Below are 17,672 nucleotides of genomic sequence, written 5' to 3' on the forward strand. Positions count from 1 at the left end.
CCCGTGTCCCGCCCCTCCGCCTCCACCTTCGCCTCCCCTCCCGGCCCCGTGCAGCCCGGTTCCTCGGGCCGCTCGGTCCCAGTCTCAGGCTGGGATAGAGGGACTGCCATCGCCGAGGACACTGACAACGACCCTGAGCCCCATCGGCCCCAGCAGGCACCGAGGACAGCGGAAGCCGGGACACCTGCGCGCACAGGTGAGAGCTGAGAGGGCGGGGGCCCGGCGGGCGGGGAACCGGGAACTTAGGACAGGGTCGCAGGGCCTAAGAAGGAGAAGGGGGTGGGAAGCTGGGGCTGGGAAAGGATGGAGAAGGTGGAAGTGGGAAGGAATAGTAAGGAGGGGGGTTGACCTCAGGGGCAGGACTGTTGGTTGCGGGGTTGGGAGACAGAATGAGCAATCTCCTCTGTGCCTAAGTCAGAGAAACTCAGGCAGAGAAATGGAGGTGCCAAAGAGGCCCACTTGATGGGAAACCTGCCCCTGTAATGTGTTCTTGAGCCCAACTCCCATTTAAGGGCCTCTTCCCTCCAGGCCCTGCCTACTGGAAGGGATGGGTCTTCCATCCAGGTTTAGGAAGGAGGGGTGGAGTCCTGCATCTGACTTCCAGCTCCACGGTGGTGTCCTCAGAGGCTGGGAAAGACTGACATTAGTAGGAGACCAGAGCGCCTCTGCTCCTAGGCTCGCCTCTAACGACCCTGTCTGACCGCTCTCCCAACTTCACCAGCGTGTGCGTGGCCGTGGGGGTCCAGGTAAGGGGCGTGCAGACTTTTCAGTAAAAGGGCAGAAAAAAAGGAATGTAGATTCTTTGGCCTATTGGATCTCAGTGCAACTAAGAGAAGGAAGCAGCCACGAGCCAGCAAGCCATCCAGTAAGGGTGGTTCCTGTGCTGTGGTCAAACTAGCTATAGCTCGTGGAATGAGAGCTGTGTGTGTTGCCCACTTTCCCCAAACACCTTTCTTCTACTTTGTTCTACTATTTAAAAGTGTAAAAGTTGCCAAGCATGATGGAATATGTCTGTGATCACGGCACTCTAGAAACTGAGGCAGGGGAAACCCAGATTGAAAGGCAGCATTAAAATGTGTGTTCCAGGCCAATGTGGGTTATGTAATAAGACACACACTCCTGCCCCGTCTCAAATCAGGAAAGAAAATAAAAGCCATCCTTAGTCCATAGTCTGTTCCAACATGGGAGACCCACCTGGCTGTCCCTAGTCAGTCTCACCTCTTCCCGTCTGTGGAGTTCGTGCTGCATTGTCAAAGGTAGCACAGGAAAGAGACTGTGTGTATCTAGGTACAAGAGGACGCCTTCTACCTGGGGCTATTTAGAGCACTAGAGATTTTCTGTGACCCTTGCTCCCAGTTGCTCTTGTGACTACAGCATCCTTTGAGGCCAAAGTGGGAATATTTCCCAAATGTGAGGCAGATGTTCCTACTCAGCATGCACCTGGACCTGCCCTCCTCCCACCAGCTTATAGCTAATGCACCCCCCTCACCTCCCCCAAAGTGGTCACCATCTGACCCTCTTCTTCCCAGCTCTGTCCTCTTGTCTTTCCTTGTCCTCTGACCCGTGGAGACATTTCTCACTAACTCAGTCTTGGCTTTCTGTCTTGCAGAAAAGGGAACCCCCTTTCTCCTGGGCATTGGCGCTATGATTCTCTGGGGGTAACCCAGGATAGAAGTAATGCAAGCCTTCGGTCCTCCAAATGAGGGCCCCCTCCAAGGTCTGGTTGCTTCCCGAATTGAGACTTATGGGGGCCGACATTCGACTTCTGCCCAGAGCCCTGCTGGGAATATCTATCCCAGAGGAGGCCCTGTATTGGTAAGTCTGCCTGTGCCCGGAAGGTGACCTGGGTGGGGCAGGAGGGAGGACACAAAGGCTTTGAAGTCTGTCCCCTTATAGTTTCACAGTCTGCTCTATTCTTGTCCTTAACCTCCTCTGCTTTCCGGGGTTGCTGGGAGAGGAGGGTCATGCCTGGGCTGGGATCCCAGGACTTCACACCCAGCCCCAGACAACAGAGTGACAGAGGCAGGAGCCCAATGGAGCCACACCCACAGAGGAAGGGTTGGAAGGCATTTCTGAGTTACTAGTGCAGTGGGAAAGACATCTCTCAGGCTCTACTTGTGAGGAGCTGGGAGGAGTCAAAAGCTTCCTGAGTCAGGACTGAAGAAGAGCAAAGGTTCAGGGCGCCCCCGTTCTCACAGGGAGGAGGGAGTGGAAAGAGCGGCCTTGGCCCCGCCCCTGGCTCCACCTGCCTGGCCCACCTCCAAGCCTAGTGGAGAAAGGGGGTGTGAAAGCCAGGACCTAGGTTGTTTCAGCCCTCAGTGCTTCCTTAAGAGCAGGTCTACTTCTGGCTGGGGGCATTCCCTGCCTCCCTGGAGGATCCCGCCCCTAGAGATGGGGACGCTCCCGGGGAGAGGGTGGAAAGGGACACTAGGAAGTATGTGGGGTAATTCAGGCCAAGGCAGACAAGGAATGTGACCAGGCCTGCCTTGGGAGGAGACTTGTGGCTAAGGCTTCATCCAACCTCTAACACAGAAGGACAGCAACTCCCAGTGGCGCAGGACACTAGCTGCAGTCCCCAGGGAGGAGGCTGCATCCTTGTGAGCTCTCATTTGCTCATGTGAGGGAGGCTAGCTGTCCAAAAAGGAATGAAGTCAGAACACAGCCTATATCATTCACTGCTCCTGTAAGCCCTTGGCACGGAGGGTGTTGTGGATGGCTGGGTGGGCTGGAGCTGGATACCCACAGCAGAGCCCAGGCATGTGTGTGCCTGTGTGTGTCTGCTCTGCAGGAGGCCTCAGTTTTTACCTCCGGGTTCCCTCAGGAACCAGGCAGGCCTGCCCTTGCCCAGCTGAACTTGCCCTGCCTGGCAGCAGCCACTGTGACTCAAAGCAGCAGCAGCTCACACCAAACTGGTTCGATGAGAGCAGTGAGCCAGCCCGCCTTGCAGGAGCGAGGGATCATGTCCAGAGCCAAGCTCGGGGCCCCGTCTGCCTCTCTAGTTTTTCTGGTACTCCCAGAACTTCCCCTGCCTCCTCTTTCTCCAGGACCCTAGTCGCCGACGCCTCCACGTCCCTTTTGCCAAGGGCTCTGGCCAGACCCGAGGTCCATCTCCTCTGACACTTCGAGAACCAGAGCCAGAGAAGAGGCACGGAAGCCACTTTGGGCTTGGTCCACCTCACTCCCCCAAACTCAAGGTAAGGATTCCCTTCACTTCTGCCTCAGTGTTCACAATCCCAGCCATGATGGCCTCCAGAGACAGCCAAGACCAGAAACTCCATGAACTGAGCTGGCAGGGAGCCTCTGATCACAAGTACCTTCGAGAATTCCGACAGGCACAGCTCTGTGCAGAGGCCTCCAAAGAACCAGCTCTGTATGCGACCGATGTGCTGGACCCCATGAGCCTAAACTTTGTTTACTTGTTTACTTGTTTGGTTGGTTGGTTTTTTAAGACAGGGCTTCACTGTGTAACAGCCTTGGTGTCCTGGAACTAGCTCTATAGACCAGGCTAGCCTCAAACTCACAGAGATCTGCCTGCTTCTGCCTCCTGAGTGACCATTAAAGCTGTGTTCACAATTACCCAGCTAGGATAAATTATTAATATTAAACTCCCAGCTTTTGGAAATTATCAGATAATGTGTGAGCTGGGCATAATCTATTCATCCCTACTTTCCCCGCCAGCCTTCACCCCAGGTATGAGCCCTACTGCTTCCTCCATGTCTACTTAAGGGTAGAGTGAGGTTTAGAATTAATTATTTGTTTCCCGCATTGTTTGGTACCAAAAGCAGTTATCAACTTTAAGGTGTGATGCTTCATAAATATCTCCACTTTGAGCCAAGCATTTTGATGCACATTTATAGTCTCAGCACGCAAGAGACTGAGGCAGAAGGGTTGCAGGTTCAAGGTTAGCCTGAACTGCATAGTAGGTCCCCATCTAAAAACAAACAAAAATGCATCCATTATATGTCATTGTTACCTGAGACCATGTTTTCTGAAGTCTAGTACTGGTCCTTACTTGAAGGTTCCTCAATCTGGGATGTATATCTCAGTGGTAGAGGGCTTGCCCAGCATGCAGAAGGCACTGGATTTAATTTACAGCTCAACCCCAAACAGGTTTTTTTCTTTTTTTCTCTTTCTTCTTTCCTTCCTTCCTTCCTTCCTTCCTTTCTTTCTTTTTCTTTTTTTCCTTTTTGAATAAAGAAAATCAATTCTTAAAGACCACTCTGTAAAGCACAACTCTGCCTCTTACTCTGTTCTGAGTGATGAGGAAACCTCTAGAAGGTGTCATTCTGGTCAGAGAGGTTCCCTCAAACCCCTCTACCCAGGGACCTTCCTGCAGACAAAAGTGTAACTTCATTTCCTGGGTAATAATGACCCTATTCATGCCATGCCAGGCACACATATATATGCATGTGTGCACACACCAAATGTTGGGGATGTACCAGGTTGATCACCTTCTCTGTTCTCCCAGGAAGTCACCAAGGCCCATGAGCTGGAGGTGAGACTGCACACATTTAGCATGTTTGGGATGCCCCGTCTACCACCCGAGGACCGAAGATACTGGGAGATAGGAGACGGAGGTGACAGTGGTCTGACCATGGAAAAGTCCTGGAAGGAGCTGGTGCTTGGACACAAGGTGGATTTGAAATGGTTTATGTCTCCAGAGCACATCAGACCCTCCTCCACACATGCATACCTGTATCTCACGTCTGCCCTGGGAAAAGCAAAGGCCTTGAGATACGGCATCTTGAGGGGAAAGCTTCCAGAGATCTTATTGAAATCCCAGCTCTGCCCCCAACTAGTAAAGTCTTGGTTATGATGGAGGACCTCCCCAAGCCTCACTTGCTTCATATGGAAAATGGGGGTGATGCTACCTACAAACTAGAGGGTTGGTTAGGATTAGAAGGTCCTGTGGAGAGGAACCAGAAGCCCGGATCTAGCCCTTAACAAATGGCACCTACTCTTATCAGCATTCCCCAAGTGAACCAGCACTGTCCCCCTCAGGAGATGAACCGGGAGCTTTGCCACCAGCAGGAAGCGCTGTGGGAGCTCCTGACCACGGAGCTGATCTTCTTGAGGAAGCTCAAGATCGTGACTGATGTGAGTCACCCTCGGCCTCAACCTCACCTCCCCCCTACCTGGGTCCTTGGTATTATCCGCCTCCCAGAGCAGAAGGACTGGGATGGGGAACGGGGGCGGGGCAAGATTCCAAGCCCTGGTTTCAGATCTGCTCCGGGGTCAGAAAGAGAAGACTGAAGATGGTGGGGTTGGGGAGGGTCTGGAGAAGGGAGACCAGATGCTGAGACCTCCCCCCTCACCCCGTTCTCCTCCCTGCCTCTAGCTCCTGGCAGCTGGGCTGCTGAATTTACAGCGAGTGGGGCTACTGACTGACGTGAGTGGGAACATGGTGGGGGAGGGTAGGGGCGGGGCCACGGCGGGCCCTCCAGGCCGAATTCCACAGCCCCATTTTCGGGGACGCCCCTGATTCCCCTACACTTCCCGTTTGCATTAGACTCCCAGCCACAGCGGTTGAGCGACCACCTAGGGTCTTCCAGGCCATTGTCAGGCTCTCCCCTTCCGCCCCAGCCCTGTCACTGAAGCTGAAAGCCCTGTCCCTTCCTGACTGTGACCCGACAAAGGTCTGGTACTAAGACCTACTCATTGCTCCAGGTGTCAGCTGAGACCCTGTTCGGAACCATCCCCAAGCTGATTAGAGCCCACCGGAGCTTTTGGGAGGAGGGTCTGCAACCCGTCCTGGAAGAGACTCGAACCTCTGGCCAGCCTCTGGACCCTGTCAGCTTACAAAATGGTTTCCTGACAGTGAGTATGGGGATACCCAGAAAGGGCAGGATGAAGTCAGCCCAAAAGGATCCACGGGGCACAAAATACAACTCCAAAATACAACCTCATCTCCTTCATTCCGGGTTTCGAATGTTCATTGCTTTTTCTGGAGTCTCTTATGACATGAAAATATGCTTACCTTGGGGATGGAGGGGTGTGTTCTCATCAGCTGTACAATCTTGTATTTGCTTTCCTTTTTCTTTCTTTTCTCTCTTCCTTTTTTTTTTTTTTTTTTACAGGGTCTGGCAATGTTGCCCAGGCTAGCCTCAAATTCAAGACCTTCCTGCCTTAACTTCCCAGGTGCTATAATAACAAGTGTGCCCTTCTTGGCAGCTATAAAATATTAATTATTCCTTTGAGACCCATCAACAAATAACTAAATGCAAGAATGAGGCATAAAGGGCCGGCGAGGTAGCTCAGCAGTTAAGAACACTGGCTGGCCTTGCAGAGGACCTGGGTTTGGTTCCCAGGACCTTCAAAGTAGCTCACAGCTCTGCTTCAAAGGGACTCGACCTAACCTCTGAGAGAACCCGATAGACAAATGGCGCGCACACACATACACAAAACACTCATGCACATAAAATAAATAAAAATTTTAAAATGTCACTTAAAGAATGGCGCCTATATAAGAAGATGCCTGGGAGGGCTTAGTGGGGACAGGAGGGGTTAGTGAAAGACCACAGGGGCATTGAGTGTGGAGAGGTAAGAGAGAGAGAGCTGGGCCTGCGTCTGGTCTTTTTTCCATAGTGTTTCTGGCCCGTTGGGATGAAATACAAAGAGGGAAGGAGGGGTGCAGTTTCTTGGGAACACTTTGGCACCTCTTTCCTTCAGAGCAGGGCCTCAGGACAACTTTTAGGTCACGGAAATAGGAGTCCCAGCGTCCCGAAAACAATCAGGTTGAATTATTGATGGCGGGAGAGTGAGTCCAGGGGAACAGGCACAGCCAGTGCCACGGGCATAATGGACTCCAGGGGCAGCCAGGGCCTGCCTCTCAGGGTGTCCGTTCTTCTCGGGAGCACAAAATGAGGGAGACGTCCTGGGAGGTAGAGGCTGGCAGGGGCTTCAGTTGGGGGCTGTGTGAGGCTCTCTCTTCAGCCTTGTTCTACAGCCAGAGTCGATTTATGACCCGCTTCTGCCTGCCCAATATCTGTTCCTCCAGTTTGGCCAGCGGTTCCAGCCATATGTCCAGTACTGCCTGCGAGTGAAGCAGACCATGGCTTACGCTCGGGAACAGCAAGACACGAACCCTTTGTTCCACACTTTCGTGCAGGTGGGACGCCATGGAACATGGAGGCTGGAGGGGTTCAATGACACAGCCAGGCCAGGCTTCAGCTGGGTGCAAGGCTGAGGCAGTTCCTTGGAGGTGCAGGCAGGAGGGTCTCAGCAGGCTCCTGAGCTCTCCCTCCCTCTCCCCCTTTAGTGGTGCGAGAAACACAAGCGCTCCGGAAGGCAGACGCTGGGTGATTTACTCATCAAACCCCACCAGCGCGTCACCAAGTACCCACTGTTGCTGCAGGCTGTGCTCAAGAGAAGCCCGGAGCCCCAAGCCCAAGAGGCCCTGAATGCCATGGTAGGTACTCAGGTGAGGCTACCACCCTTGTGGGGGAGAAGGCGGCCGGAGGTGGGGGGAGGGGCGATAAGAACTCTCTCCAGAGATCCCTGAGGTCTCATTCCTCACACAGTGCCTATTTTAGTTGCTGTGACTGCCGCTGGGTGGGCAAGCTGGGCTCAGCTGTGCCTCCTTCTGTTTCTCACATCCCAAGATTGCAGCTGTGGAGTCCTTCCTGCGACATATAAACGGGCAGGTCCGCCAGGGTGAAGAGCTGGAGAGCTTGGTGACTGCGGCCCAGCGCATTGGACCCTATGAGGTGCTAGAACCCTCCAACGAGGAGGTGGAGAAGGTGAGGAAAGGGGCTCCAGGTTCCAGGAAAGTAGATGAAGGAGAAGCCTGGCCAGGAGAGGACAGAGGCCAACACATGTACCTGAGTGCTATCACTGGGTGCCTGTCCCAAGGGTAAATGAAAAGAAAAGAGGGGACACTGGGGTATTCGCTGTGACTACAAATACAGAATGGATGGGCTGGTGGCAGCACAAGAAGCCACCCTAGGTAGGGATGGGGAGGGACATCTGCATGGTGTCCTGATCCCCTTTCTGCTTCCTCTGTGGTCTCTTAGAACCTGCGTCCGTTTTCCACCCTGGATCTCATGACTCCCATACTAGGAGTCGCCCCTGAGCACACCAGGCAGCTGCTGTTGGAAGGACCCGTGCGCGTGAAGGAAGGGCGAGAAGGGAAGGTGAGAGCCGGTGAAAAAGGGGAAGTGGGCGCGGAAGGACGCGGGATGAGAGGCGAGAGCCAGGAGAGGGGGCTTGTGGGTAAAAGCATTTGCGCCATAGACTTGAGGACCCGGAGATGGAGAGGTGGCTGAGCAGTTGAGGGCACTTGCTGCTCCTGCAGAGGACCCACGTTCAGTTCCTAGCCCCTGGGTGGCAGCTCAGGCCTGTCTATAACTCCAGCTCGAGGACCGGACACCTCTTCTGGCTTCCCCAGGCACTGCGTTCTGTAGTATACAGACACATACACAAAGGCAAAATTCCATACACATCAAAAATAAAAATATAGACCTTTCAAAGAAAAGTCAAGGAGCTGTAGGTTAACAAACGGGCTCCAAACCTAAAACCATGAGAACCTAAGTTTGAATCCTTAACACTCACATAAGAAACTGAGCCTATGGCTGCAGAGGCCACTTGGCTGTTAAAGGTGCTTGGTGGTCTTTTTTTTTTTTTTTTTTTTTTTTTTTTTTTCCAGGGCAGGATTTCTCTGTGTAGCCCTGGCTGTTCAGGAACTCACTGTGTAGACCAGACTGGCACTGAACTCACAGAGATCCACCTGCCTCTGCCTCTCCAGTGCTGGGAATTAAAAGTGTGCAACACCACCGCCCGACTGCACTTGCTGATGATCTTGAGAGGACTCAAGTTCAGTTCTCAGCACCCATTGTCAAGTGGCTTACTACTGCCTGTAACTCCAGCTCCGGGTGGTGATCCAAAACCTTCCGCGGGCAATTTTATTCACGTGCACTCACCCACACTAAAATAAAATAAGTGTTTAAGAAAGAAAGAAAAAAAGGAAAGGAAAGAAGGAAGGAAGCTGGGCATGGCTGCTTGCATCTGTAGCCCCAGGGTTGCTGGGTAGGACACACAGATCCTATGAGTTCCATGGCCCGTTGTCTGCATCTCAAAGCAATAAAATAGAAAGTGCTAGAGCAAGACACCTACCATCCTGCTCTCTTCTGCACATGGGCACACTGGTATAAACACCCACACGGTCACATACATATGACACACACAACACACACACAAGGCAGCAATGGAAGAAAGTATGGTGGATTGGGCAAAAGGACATGGTTCTGATTCTGCCTGCACACCAGTTGCTTGTCTGACCTTGAGGCGGCCCTCTTCCCCACCTACAAATCAAGAGACGGACCAAGGCAGTGCCTCCCAGCTGTAACACTCGGTAGCTCTGCCCGGTCCTTCTGCTCACGGGTATCAGCCAGTGAGCCAGGATCCCAGACCAGCCCCTCCCCCATCCCAAGATTCCCCAGATCCCAGCAGGATAGACTGACCCTGCCTCTTTCTCCTGCAGTTGGATGTGTACCTGTTCCTCTTCTCTGATGTGCTCCTGGTAACCAAGCCACAACGCAGGGCAGACAGAGCCAAGGTCATCCGGCCCCCTCTCATGTTGGAGAAACTGGTGTGCCGACCACTACGAGATCCCCGTATGTCTCTTCTACCAGAGGAGGGAGGATTGGGATTGGGGTCAAATGAGGCCCAGTCCTTACAGCAGGGCTTCTTGTCCATGCAGAGAGCTTCCTGCTGATCCACCTCACTGAATTCCAGTGTGTCTCCAGTGCCCTTACTGTGCACTGCCCCAGCTCCACAGATCGTGTACGGTGGCTGGAGAAGACCCTGCAGGCTCAGGTAGGTGGCTGCCCTGGAGAAAGGTGAGCTTGTGCCCCTGGAGCTCAGAGGGGTGAAGGAGGGCAAAGAGGCTGGGCTAAGTGCAGATGCAGACTTGACCAGACTTGGGTGCCTTTCAGAGGAGGACAGAGTCCAAGAAAGCCCACAGCCAGCTACTGAGCTCGCTATTGGGGTACACCCTAGTGGTCTGACTACAATGAAACGGCGAATTTCTAAATTTCATCTTCTTTCTGTTCAGGCACCCAGGGGGCACTTTCTGGGGACAGGCACTAGGACTAGGTGCCAGGGAAAAGAACGAACACAGCATTCCTGCCCTCCAGAAACCTGTGCAGCAGCTCTTAGAGCAGAGTACAAAAACAAAGTCAGTATGCAGAAGGCAGCAACAGGGAAAGGGGCCAAGCCTTGGGCTCCACCTGTCTGCTGGAAAAGCAGTGGTGAGGAGAGAGATTAGGGGGGTGAAGCCATGACACCAGACCGACAATGGAGCACTGGGGGAGACACAGGAGTACGTCAGGGGAGCAAAGGAAGGAGGGGATGCCAAATACAAAAACCCAGAAGTAGGAAACAGTCACATGTGTTAAGAGAACCAGAACTGGGAAGGCATCAAGTTGGTCCATGTCGCACTTTAAAGGCAGGGATCAGGACTGGCTCAAGGTTACACAAACTCTAGAGTTCAGCTGAGACCATGCAGGACCATGTCATGTCCTCCTAGGCTGTCACACTTTCTCCCGTCGTCACCCTGAGTGTGTGTGTGTGTGTGTGTCTGTCTGTCTGTGTGTCGTGTATTGCATTATGTGTGTGGTGTATGCACATGACAGTGTGGGTGGGTGCACCCGAGTGTGCCTATGCAGGACAGAGCAGGATGTTTGTCTGACAATGCCAGAACATGGTGTATAAATGTGAGCACCGGAGGTCATGCCACAGAATGACCTCTAAGTCCATCTCTAAGGCCCGTGCTAAGAACTTGAACTTTGTCCCATAGACGATATGGAGCCAGTGGAGGTTTTAAGCAGGGTAGTGATGAAGGCAGGTCTATGTGATAGAAGCAGGAGTTTAAAAGAGAGAGAGATTAGTAAAGCTGCAAGAGTTACTACAAATTCAGTGGCTTAAAACACCTGAAACCGGGCTAGGGTGTAGCTCAGTGGGAGAGTGTGTGCTTAGCTTGAATAAGACCCTGGAGTGTATTGAGCCACAGTTCCACACAAAACAAAACAATCCAGAAACAGAATTCCTCAAAGTTTTGGAGGCCACAAGTTCAAAGTCAAGGCGTTGACAGAACTAAGCTTCCTGCCCAGGTTCTAGGGCAGAGCCTGTGATTCTTCCCAGCCATTGATGGCTTCAGTAACCCTTGACTTGGAGCAGCACCCCAACTCCCCCTTTCTGTCTTTCCCCTCTGTATACTGGTGTCCAAATTCCCCTCCCTTTCTTATGAAGACAGCAGACATACACTGTAGAATCCAGCAGAAGTGCAGAACACACTGCCTGAGATCACCACCTTAGGTCCTTTCACATCTTCAGAGACCCTACCCCGACTAAGGGTGGGCACATCTATGGCGGCTAGGGGTTAGGTTTCTGACCTCACTTCTTCCAGGCTGCCAGTCAACCCACTGTGGGAGCAGAATGGCAAAGAGAGACGGAGATTTGAGAGGCTCCATATTTTTGTCTTATTGGTTGGCAGAGCTGGGCCTCAAACCAAGGCTCTTTCCTGCTCCGCAAAGTATATGACCTCTGAGCTCCATCCTCAGTAATATGCACATTTGTTTGTGTGGCGGGTGGGCACACATGTATTGTGTGTGGCGGGTGGGCACATATATGTATTGGCATATATGTGCATAGTTTTACTTGCATCACCACATCTGAGACCATTCTTTTATCATCCGGTCCTCTAAAATTTCTCCCTTCCTTTGGTTCCCATTCTCAGCACAACTCCTTCTCCCACATTCTCCCTCTGGAACACCTGGGAGCCAGTGAAACTTACTGGTGTTCATATACTGAATAACAACCCTGATAGTCTCTGCGGGGAGACCAAAGGAGCATCACTTCTACCCTGTGACCCAACTTACAGCAAGGCTCCCAGCAACTCAAAGCCTGAAATACTCAATCATCCAGAACACCCTCCTGTGGCTACAATCTGTCTTCACACACACATACACACACACACACACACACACCCCACAAACACACACACCCCACAAACACACACATACACAAACACACATAACACACACCCCACAAACACACACATACACAAACACACATATACCACAAATACACACACATACGCCACAAAAACACACACTACAAACACAAATATATCACAATACACACACATATACCACAAACACACACATATCATAAACACACACACCACAAATACACACACATACACATATCACACACATACATACACACCTCACAAACACACACATACACAAACACACACACACCCCACAGACACACACATTTTACCATTTCACACACACACACACACACACACTCGGGTGACAGAGTATCTCTTGGTCTCTCCACTGCCCAGGGCCCAGGTTTTTTTTTCTCTCCTGCAGAAACATTAGCCGTGTGTGGTCCTTGAGGGTTTACAGAGGTGGCTCACGCTTTAACAGAAAATGAGCTTGTGGGTGGGGGGTGGGGAGAGGAAAAGGAACTGATGAGGGGAACAGAAAGAACCCTCAGGGGTAGAGGCCAAGAAATGAAAGTGGGGCCAATTGAAGACTAAGGGGGGAGACTTGTGGAGAGTCCAGAGCCCACCCTGTGTTCTTGGCAAGTCACTCCCAGTTTTCAGCCTAGCCTTCATCTGCCAGAACAGTGAGAGCAAGCAAGCCAGTGGCTTGGCATGAGACCCCGCACTTCATGGTGCTCCGCACATGTGTGTCACTGTACTGCTGCTTACAAGAAAGGGCTGAGCAGGTGGCTGAGCACTCCTATAATCCCAGCACCCAGAACGCTGAGACAGGAGGATCACGAGCTCAGAACTAACCTGGGCTATTCATCAAATTCTGGATCTGAGCTGCATAGAAAGACTTAATTTCACAAAACAAAGAAGAGAAAGGAGGAGGAGGGAGGAAGGTGAAGAGAGGAGAAGGAAGGAGAGAGGCGTGGCAGGAGGTGCGGGGCTGGAAGAAGGCACCGGTGGGCTGAGGGAGGCAAGAGGCGCTGGGAGAGTGGGTGATCGCGGAACTGCAGAGAGATGAGGCATTCTGTCCTGCGGATTCTCCACAGGAATCTTGCTCGGGAGCCCCCCTCTTTCTTCAGCTTTGTGGGCCCCACACTCTATCTAGCTTTCTCTCTTGTACTGCTCCCCTCTAGCCAAGTAGATGCCCACTGCTGAGGCTTTGAGGCAACTGGAAGCCCCGTGCTGGCTGCCTAGGATCCCCCACTCCTGCTCTTCCTGGGGAGCCTAGTGGAGATGCTGGCTCCGGTGTTTCTTAAAGACTTCCCCTTTTCTTCCCATTCTTTCCCTCCACACTACAGCCCTGTCCTGGACATCCCATCCCAAACTCAAACTTGGGGCCTGTGGAACAAGGGACATCTCCCCATCAAAGCCTGCTGTGCGGGCCCCATTGTCATCCCTTTGCTTACACCTTTCCTACTTCACTCTGGGCTGAGAGATGAAGGCTGGGGAAGAGGGGCATGGGAAGTGGCCTGGTGTGTGAGCTTTCTGCCCCCCCCCCCATCTCTCCTCTGTTCTGGTTCAGTGACTGGGAAGCCAGAGGAAGAAGAGTTAGAACTGCCCACTTGATATCATTTTCCTATGCCTGTTCACCCCTCCTCCAACATGTCTCGTCCTGACCCGGCCCCTCCCATGCTCCTACAGAAGCTTTGGAGAAGTCTAAGAGCCCCAGGGCTGCTGGCTCACATTCCCCTAGCTGACGAGAAAGGACAACTAGAGAGCCACCAGGCTAGCCTAGCATCAGTCAGAACAGAACATTGTCTAGGGTTGGGACCCCTCCCTACTTGAGGTCCCTACTCCTTGCCAGATGCAGTCCCTAGGCAGTCGCTATGGTGGGGATACCTGGGGCGGGGGGGGGGACAGAAGACTCCAGCTACAACCCTTTCTTCCTTCTTCCCTCCCTCTCTCCCTTCCTTCTTTCCTTCCTGCTTGCTTTCTTGCTTGCTTGTTTGCTTTCTGAGATGAGGTCTCACCGTATAGTTCTGGCTGTCCTGGAACTCTGTATGTAGACTAGGCTGGCCTCAGACTCAGAGATCCACCTGCCTTATGTGACTCCACCATGATCCAAATGCTGGGGTCAGGCCCAGCCTATGCCTATTTCTTTGCCAGCTAGGAAGCACTTTGAGTACCTTATTAGCCACACATGCCTGTGAATACTGATGCTCATTCTGCCCCTAGCATCCCCCTCTACCCTCATGCCAAGCCTCCTCCTACCCACTACCCTGTGCTTTCTCAGGCTCTGCTGTGTCCCCCCACACCGTCCTCTTGTGGTAACTCTCGGCCCCTCAAGGCTGCCTTTACAAAGCCTGCAGTCACTGAACTAGGACTTAAGAAGCATCCTCACCCAGCTCTCCTCTCCACTGGCCTCCTTGGCCAGTAGCGGCATCTGAGTCTGGTCTTTGCAGCTGTAAAATGGGCTCATGGTCATGCCTTCCACACTGTAGGGTGATGGTGTGCGACAAAGCAGCCCATGCGTATGGAGCTACACTGGAAGCCACCTCTCAGCTGTCACTGCTTTATTCTGTATGAAAACTCCCAAGAGCCGAGCAGTGGTGGTGCACGCCTTTAATCCCAGCACTTGGGAGGTGGTGTCAGGTGGATCTCCTTGAGTTCGAGGCCAGCCTGGTCTAGCTAGTTCCAGAGCAGGCTTCAAAGCTACAGAGAAACCTTGCCTTGAAAAACGAAAAGAAAACTCCCAAGAAGGAACACAGACATGTGCCGTCTTCTCTTTCATATTGGGACAGCTTTGCTTTCACACTGTCTAAGGGACAGAAGGGTCCTCAGTCTAGGACAAGCATGCCCCTGCTCCTCTCACCTTCAGGATGGATGTCAAGGTGATGGGAAAGGAATGTGCCCAAAAGAGCAACCTGAGGACCAATATGGTTCATAGCCCTGGCAGCACCTCATCCCAGTCAAGGAGAGTTTCCAAGGGCGTCCTTGGAGGCATGAAAAGCAGGAGAGGGGACTCTCTGTCACCCCAGTGGCCGCCAGCACCAGCTCTGCAGCCTGGTGCCATCACATCTTGGCTGCATGCACTGTGCTCCCTTTCTGTAAGAATGACTCCTAAGGGGGTCGCTAGACTTCTGGTTCCCCTTTCTCTGGTTCCTAGGAAAGGAAGTGTAAACACCTGTCCCTCAGAGGGGTATTCGGAGGGGTAAAGGCACCATGGTAAAGCCATTAGCAGAGCATCCAGAATACTGCAAGTGTGCAGTAAATGAGAGCTCTAATAATGGAAGTCCCTCCCCAGGCCACTCTGCAGAGGCTGAAGGCTGAGGAGTACGTTCAACAGAAGAGAGAGCTCCTGGCCCTCTACCGCAACCAGGGCAAGGAGTCCCCAAACACCAGGCCCTCCACTCCCTCCCTAGAGGATTCTCAGAGCAGCGCAGAAGGGAGGTAAGACCCAAGTGTGCCCTCTCAGGATGGGGTCTCAGGTGGGGAGGAGGAAGGAGAATCAGTACTGCCTTGGGGAACTTGGTGTGGCTACAGGAACAGGAGCAGCCGCTGGGAGTGGACCAGGTTGGTAGCCACCGTGTGAAGGGATGCGTGGGACAGGGTGGGCACAGGGCAAAGGAAGCAGAAATGTGGCCTGTGAGCTCCCTGTGAGGATCAGACTGCAGAGTGAAGGTAGATAGGGATTCTCAGGATATCAGTGCTTCCAAGACAGCAAGTTCAAATCCCCAGTGTAAGAGGTTCACCCAGGATGGTACAGCTGCTTAGCAACTTTCAGAGGATCCAGTCAGCAAATATGAGACAAGCTGCTTGGCATGAGTTCTGACCCAGGTGCTGTGGATAGCATAATAGCTCAGAGGCAGCCCAAACTCTGTGTCTGTTTGGTTTTTTTTTTAATATTTTTATGGTTTATTTAACTTTATTTTTATGTGCATTGGTGTGAAGGTGTCAGATCCCCTGCAACTGGATCTTCAGACGGTTGTGAGCTGCCACGTGGGTGCTGGAAATTGAACCTGGGTCCTCTGGAAGAGCAGTCAGTGCTCTTAACCACTGAGCCATCTCTCCAGCCACTTTGTTTTTAAGGACCCACGCCCAGTTTAGTTCAAGGTCTTATCTTTTTTTTTCCCCAACGGAAAGCTTCATAAATTGCATGAACCTTGCACAGGGACTGTAATCTCGTGTCATTCCAATCTTGGCATATGTGTTGCATAAAAGAAGAGAGTACTCAAGGTCTTTTATAGAGCACAATTCTAGCCAGTGAGGTGGCAAAAACACTGTGTCATGTGAGGAGACAGGACAATAAGTTTGGGGAGAAGACATTCCTGAGCGGAGTAATGGGGGACACTTCCTGGACTTGTATTTGATCTTCACTGTCTCAGTCTGACTTTCTGCTATTAACTGTAGGACTTTGGAGTTGAGCATCATCCCCAGCCTAGTAGTGACCGAAGATACCGATGAAGATACTCCCTCCATGCCTGATGACACCTCGGACTCTGGCTATGGCACCTTGATTCCAAGTTCCCCTAAGACCCCTCGCACCCCGCTGAATAGGCTTCGGGCTAAGGCTCTTCGTAGGGACCCTCGTCTCACCTTCTCCACCCTGGAACTCCGAGACGTTCCTCTGCGCCCCCAGCCTCCTGACCCTCAAGCTCCCCAGCGACGAAGTGCCCCAGACTTGCCAGATGGGATACTAAGAGGAGGCAGTCTGCCCAGGAGAGCACCCCCAACCTGGTCCGAGGAGGAAGATGAGACTTTGACCACACGGAATGTGGTGGTAGAAACTCTAAACAGGGCGCAACGGCGAAGCCCGCTCCCCCAATCTCCGACTCCTACTGACTCTGCTGGGGAAAGCCCCTGGGAGTCCTCAGATGAAGAAGAGGGACTTCTATCCCCTGGACTCCGCCCCCGCCCCCTCCAGGCTGAGGACATGCTCAGGGAGATAAGGGAGGAGCTGGCCACCCAAAGGATCGAGGGAGCCTCGGAACCTGGGGATGGCAAACCCCGGAAGTTGACTCGAGCCCAGCTGCGGAGAATGAGGGGGACCCACATCATACAGCTGGACACCCCCCTGTCCACATCGTAAGTGCGGAGGGAAACGACCATGGGACAAAAGGGCAGTATGAAGTGGGGGGCCCTTTGATCTAAGGAAGGCAGAGTGAGCAGGGACCAAGTAGGGAGGGGAGGGGAGGGCACTCAGCTTTAACTGTTCACCAACCCCACTCGCGTTGCTTGACCTTGACCTAATGTATCCTCTCCTTCCTTTACAGAGAAGTGTGAGGAATGCTGAGGTCCTTTGACATATCTCCTAGAGGAATTGTCTCCCCAAGAGTGCTGGTCACCACCCTCCCCCTGGACTCTACCTCAAGGACCCACTTCAAACCAAGCCTGACCCAGGCACCCACCTCCTGCTCTGTGGACTCTGGAGGTCAAGAACTGTGCTTTCATGTCTCACAGACACATCTCTGAGCCCCACGTAAAATTGCCCCGAAACATGGCTGTTTGGTCAACGCTGGAGGAGGGTGGGAGGAGGGAAGCATGGTACCCACGGGATTGTGATGTGCAATCTCCATTAGCTGGCAGGATGGCTGGACTTTCCATGCTACTCCTAGGTCCTGGGCTCTGCCCAGCCTCTCCAATATACAAACCACTCTTTCCAGGGTCAGAGGTCATTTTTTTTTTTGTAGACTTTAGTGTATTTACAAGAGACCACGGCTCCAGCTGG

At 52.6% G+C, this 17,672-nt stretch overlaps 1 protein-coding gene across 6 annotated transcripts; it reads left to right on the plus strand.

Annotated features, from left to right (window-relative positions):
* The first annotated feature begins 19 nt into the window (after nucleotides 1–19).
* Plekhg6 (pleckstrin homology and RhoGEF domain containing G6) lies at nucleotides 20–17,612 on the plus strand. Of its 6 annotated transcripts, none has more exons than XM_087904197.1 (17): nucleotides 20–196; nucleotides 722–746; nucleotides 1,610–1,815; nucleotides 3,045–3,194; nucleotides 4,469–4,633; nucleotides 5,002–5,097; nucleotides 5,339–5,389; nucleotides 5,668–5,817; nucleotides 6,998–7,108; nucleotides 7,259–7,408; nucleotides 7,602–7,739; nucleotides 8,013–8,132; nucleotides 9,479–9,611; nucleotides 9,698–9,813; nucleotides 15,249–15,394; nucleotides 16,355–17,029; nucleotides 17,218–17,612. In XM_087904197.1, exons 3-17 carry the CDS (start codon nucleotides 1,678–1,680, stop codon nucleotides 17,225–17,227), a joined length of 2,349 nt encoding a protein of 782 aa, XP_087760323.1. In that variant the 5' UTR covers nucleotides 20–196; nucleotides 722–746; nucleotides 1,610–1,677; the 3' UTR covers nucleotides 17,228–17,612. The 6 variants fall into 6 exon arrangements, with proteins under 6 accessions (XP_087760323.1, XP_087760324.1, XP_048300063.1 ...); XM_048444106.3 differs by having other exon boundaries at nucleotides 21–196; nucleotides 529–746; XM_087904195.1 differs by having other exon boundaries at nucleotides 21–196; nucleotides 565–746.
* The last annotated feature ends 60 nt before the right edge of the window (nucleotides 17,613–17,672 follow it).

This window comes from Myodes glareolus, chromosome 3 (genome assembly GCF_982192425.1).
Source record: "Myodes glareolus chromosome 3, mMyoGla1.1, whole genome shotgun sequence".
Lineage (NCBI taxonomy): Eukaryota > Metazoa > Chordata > Mammalia > Rodentia > Cricetidae > Myodes > Myodes glareolus.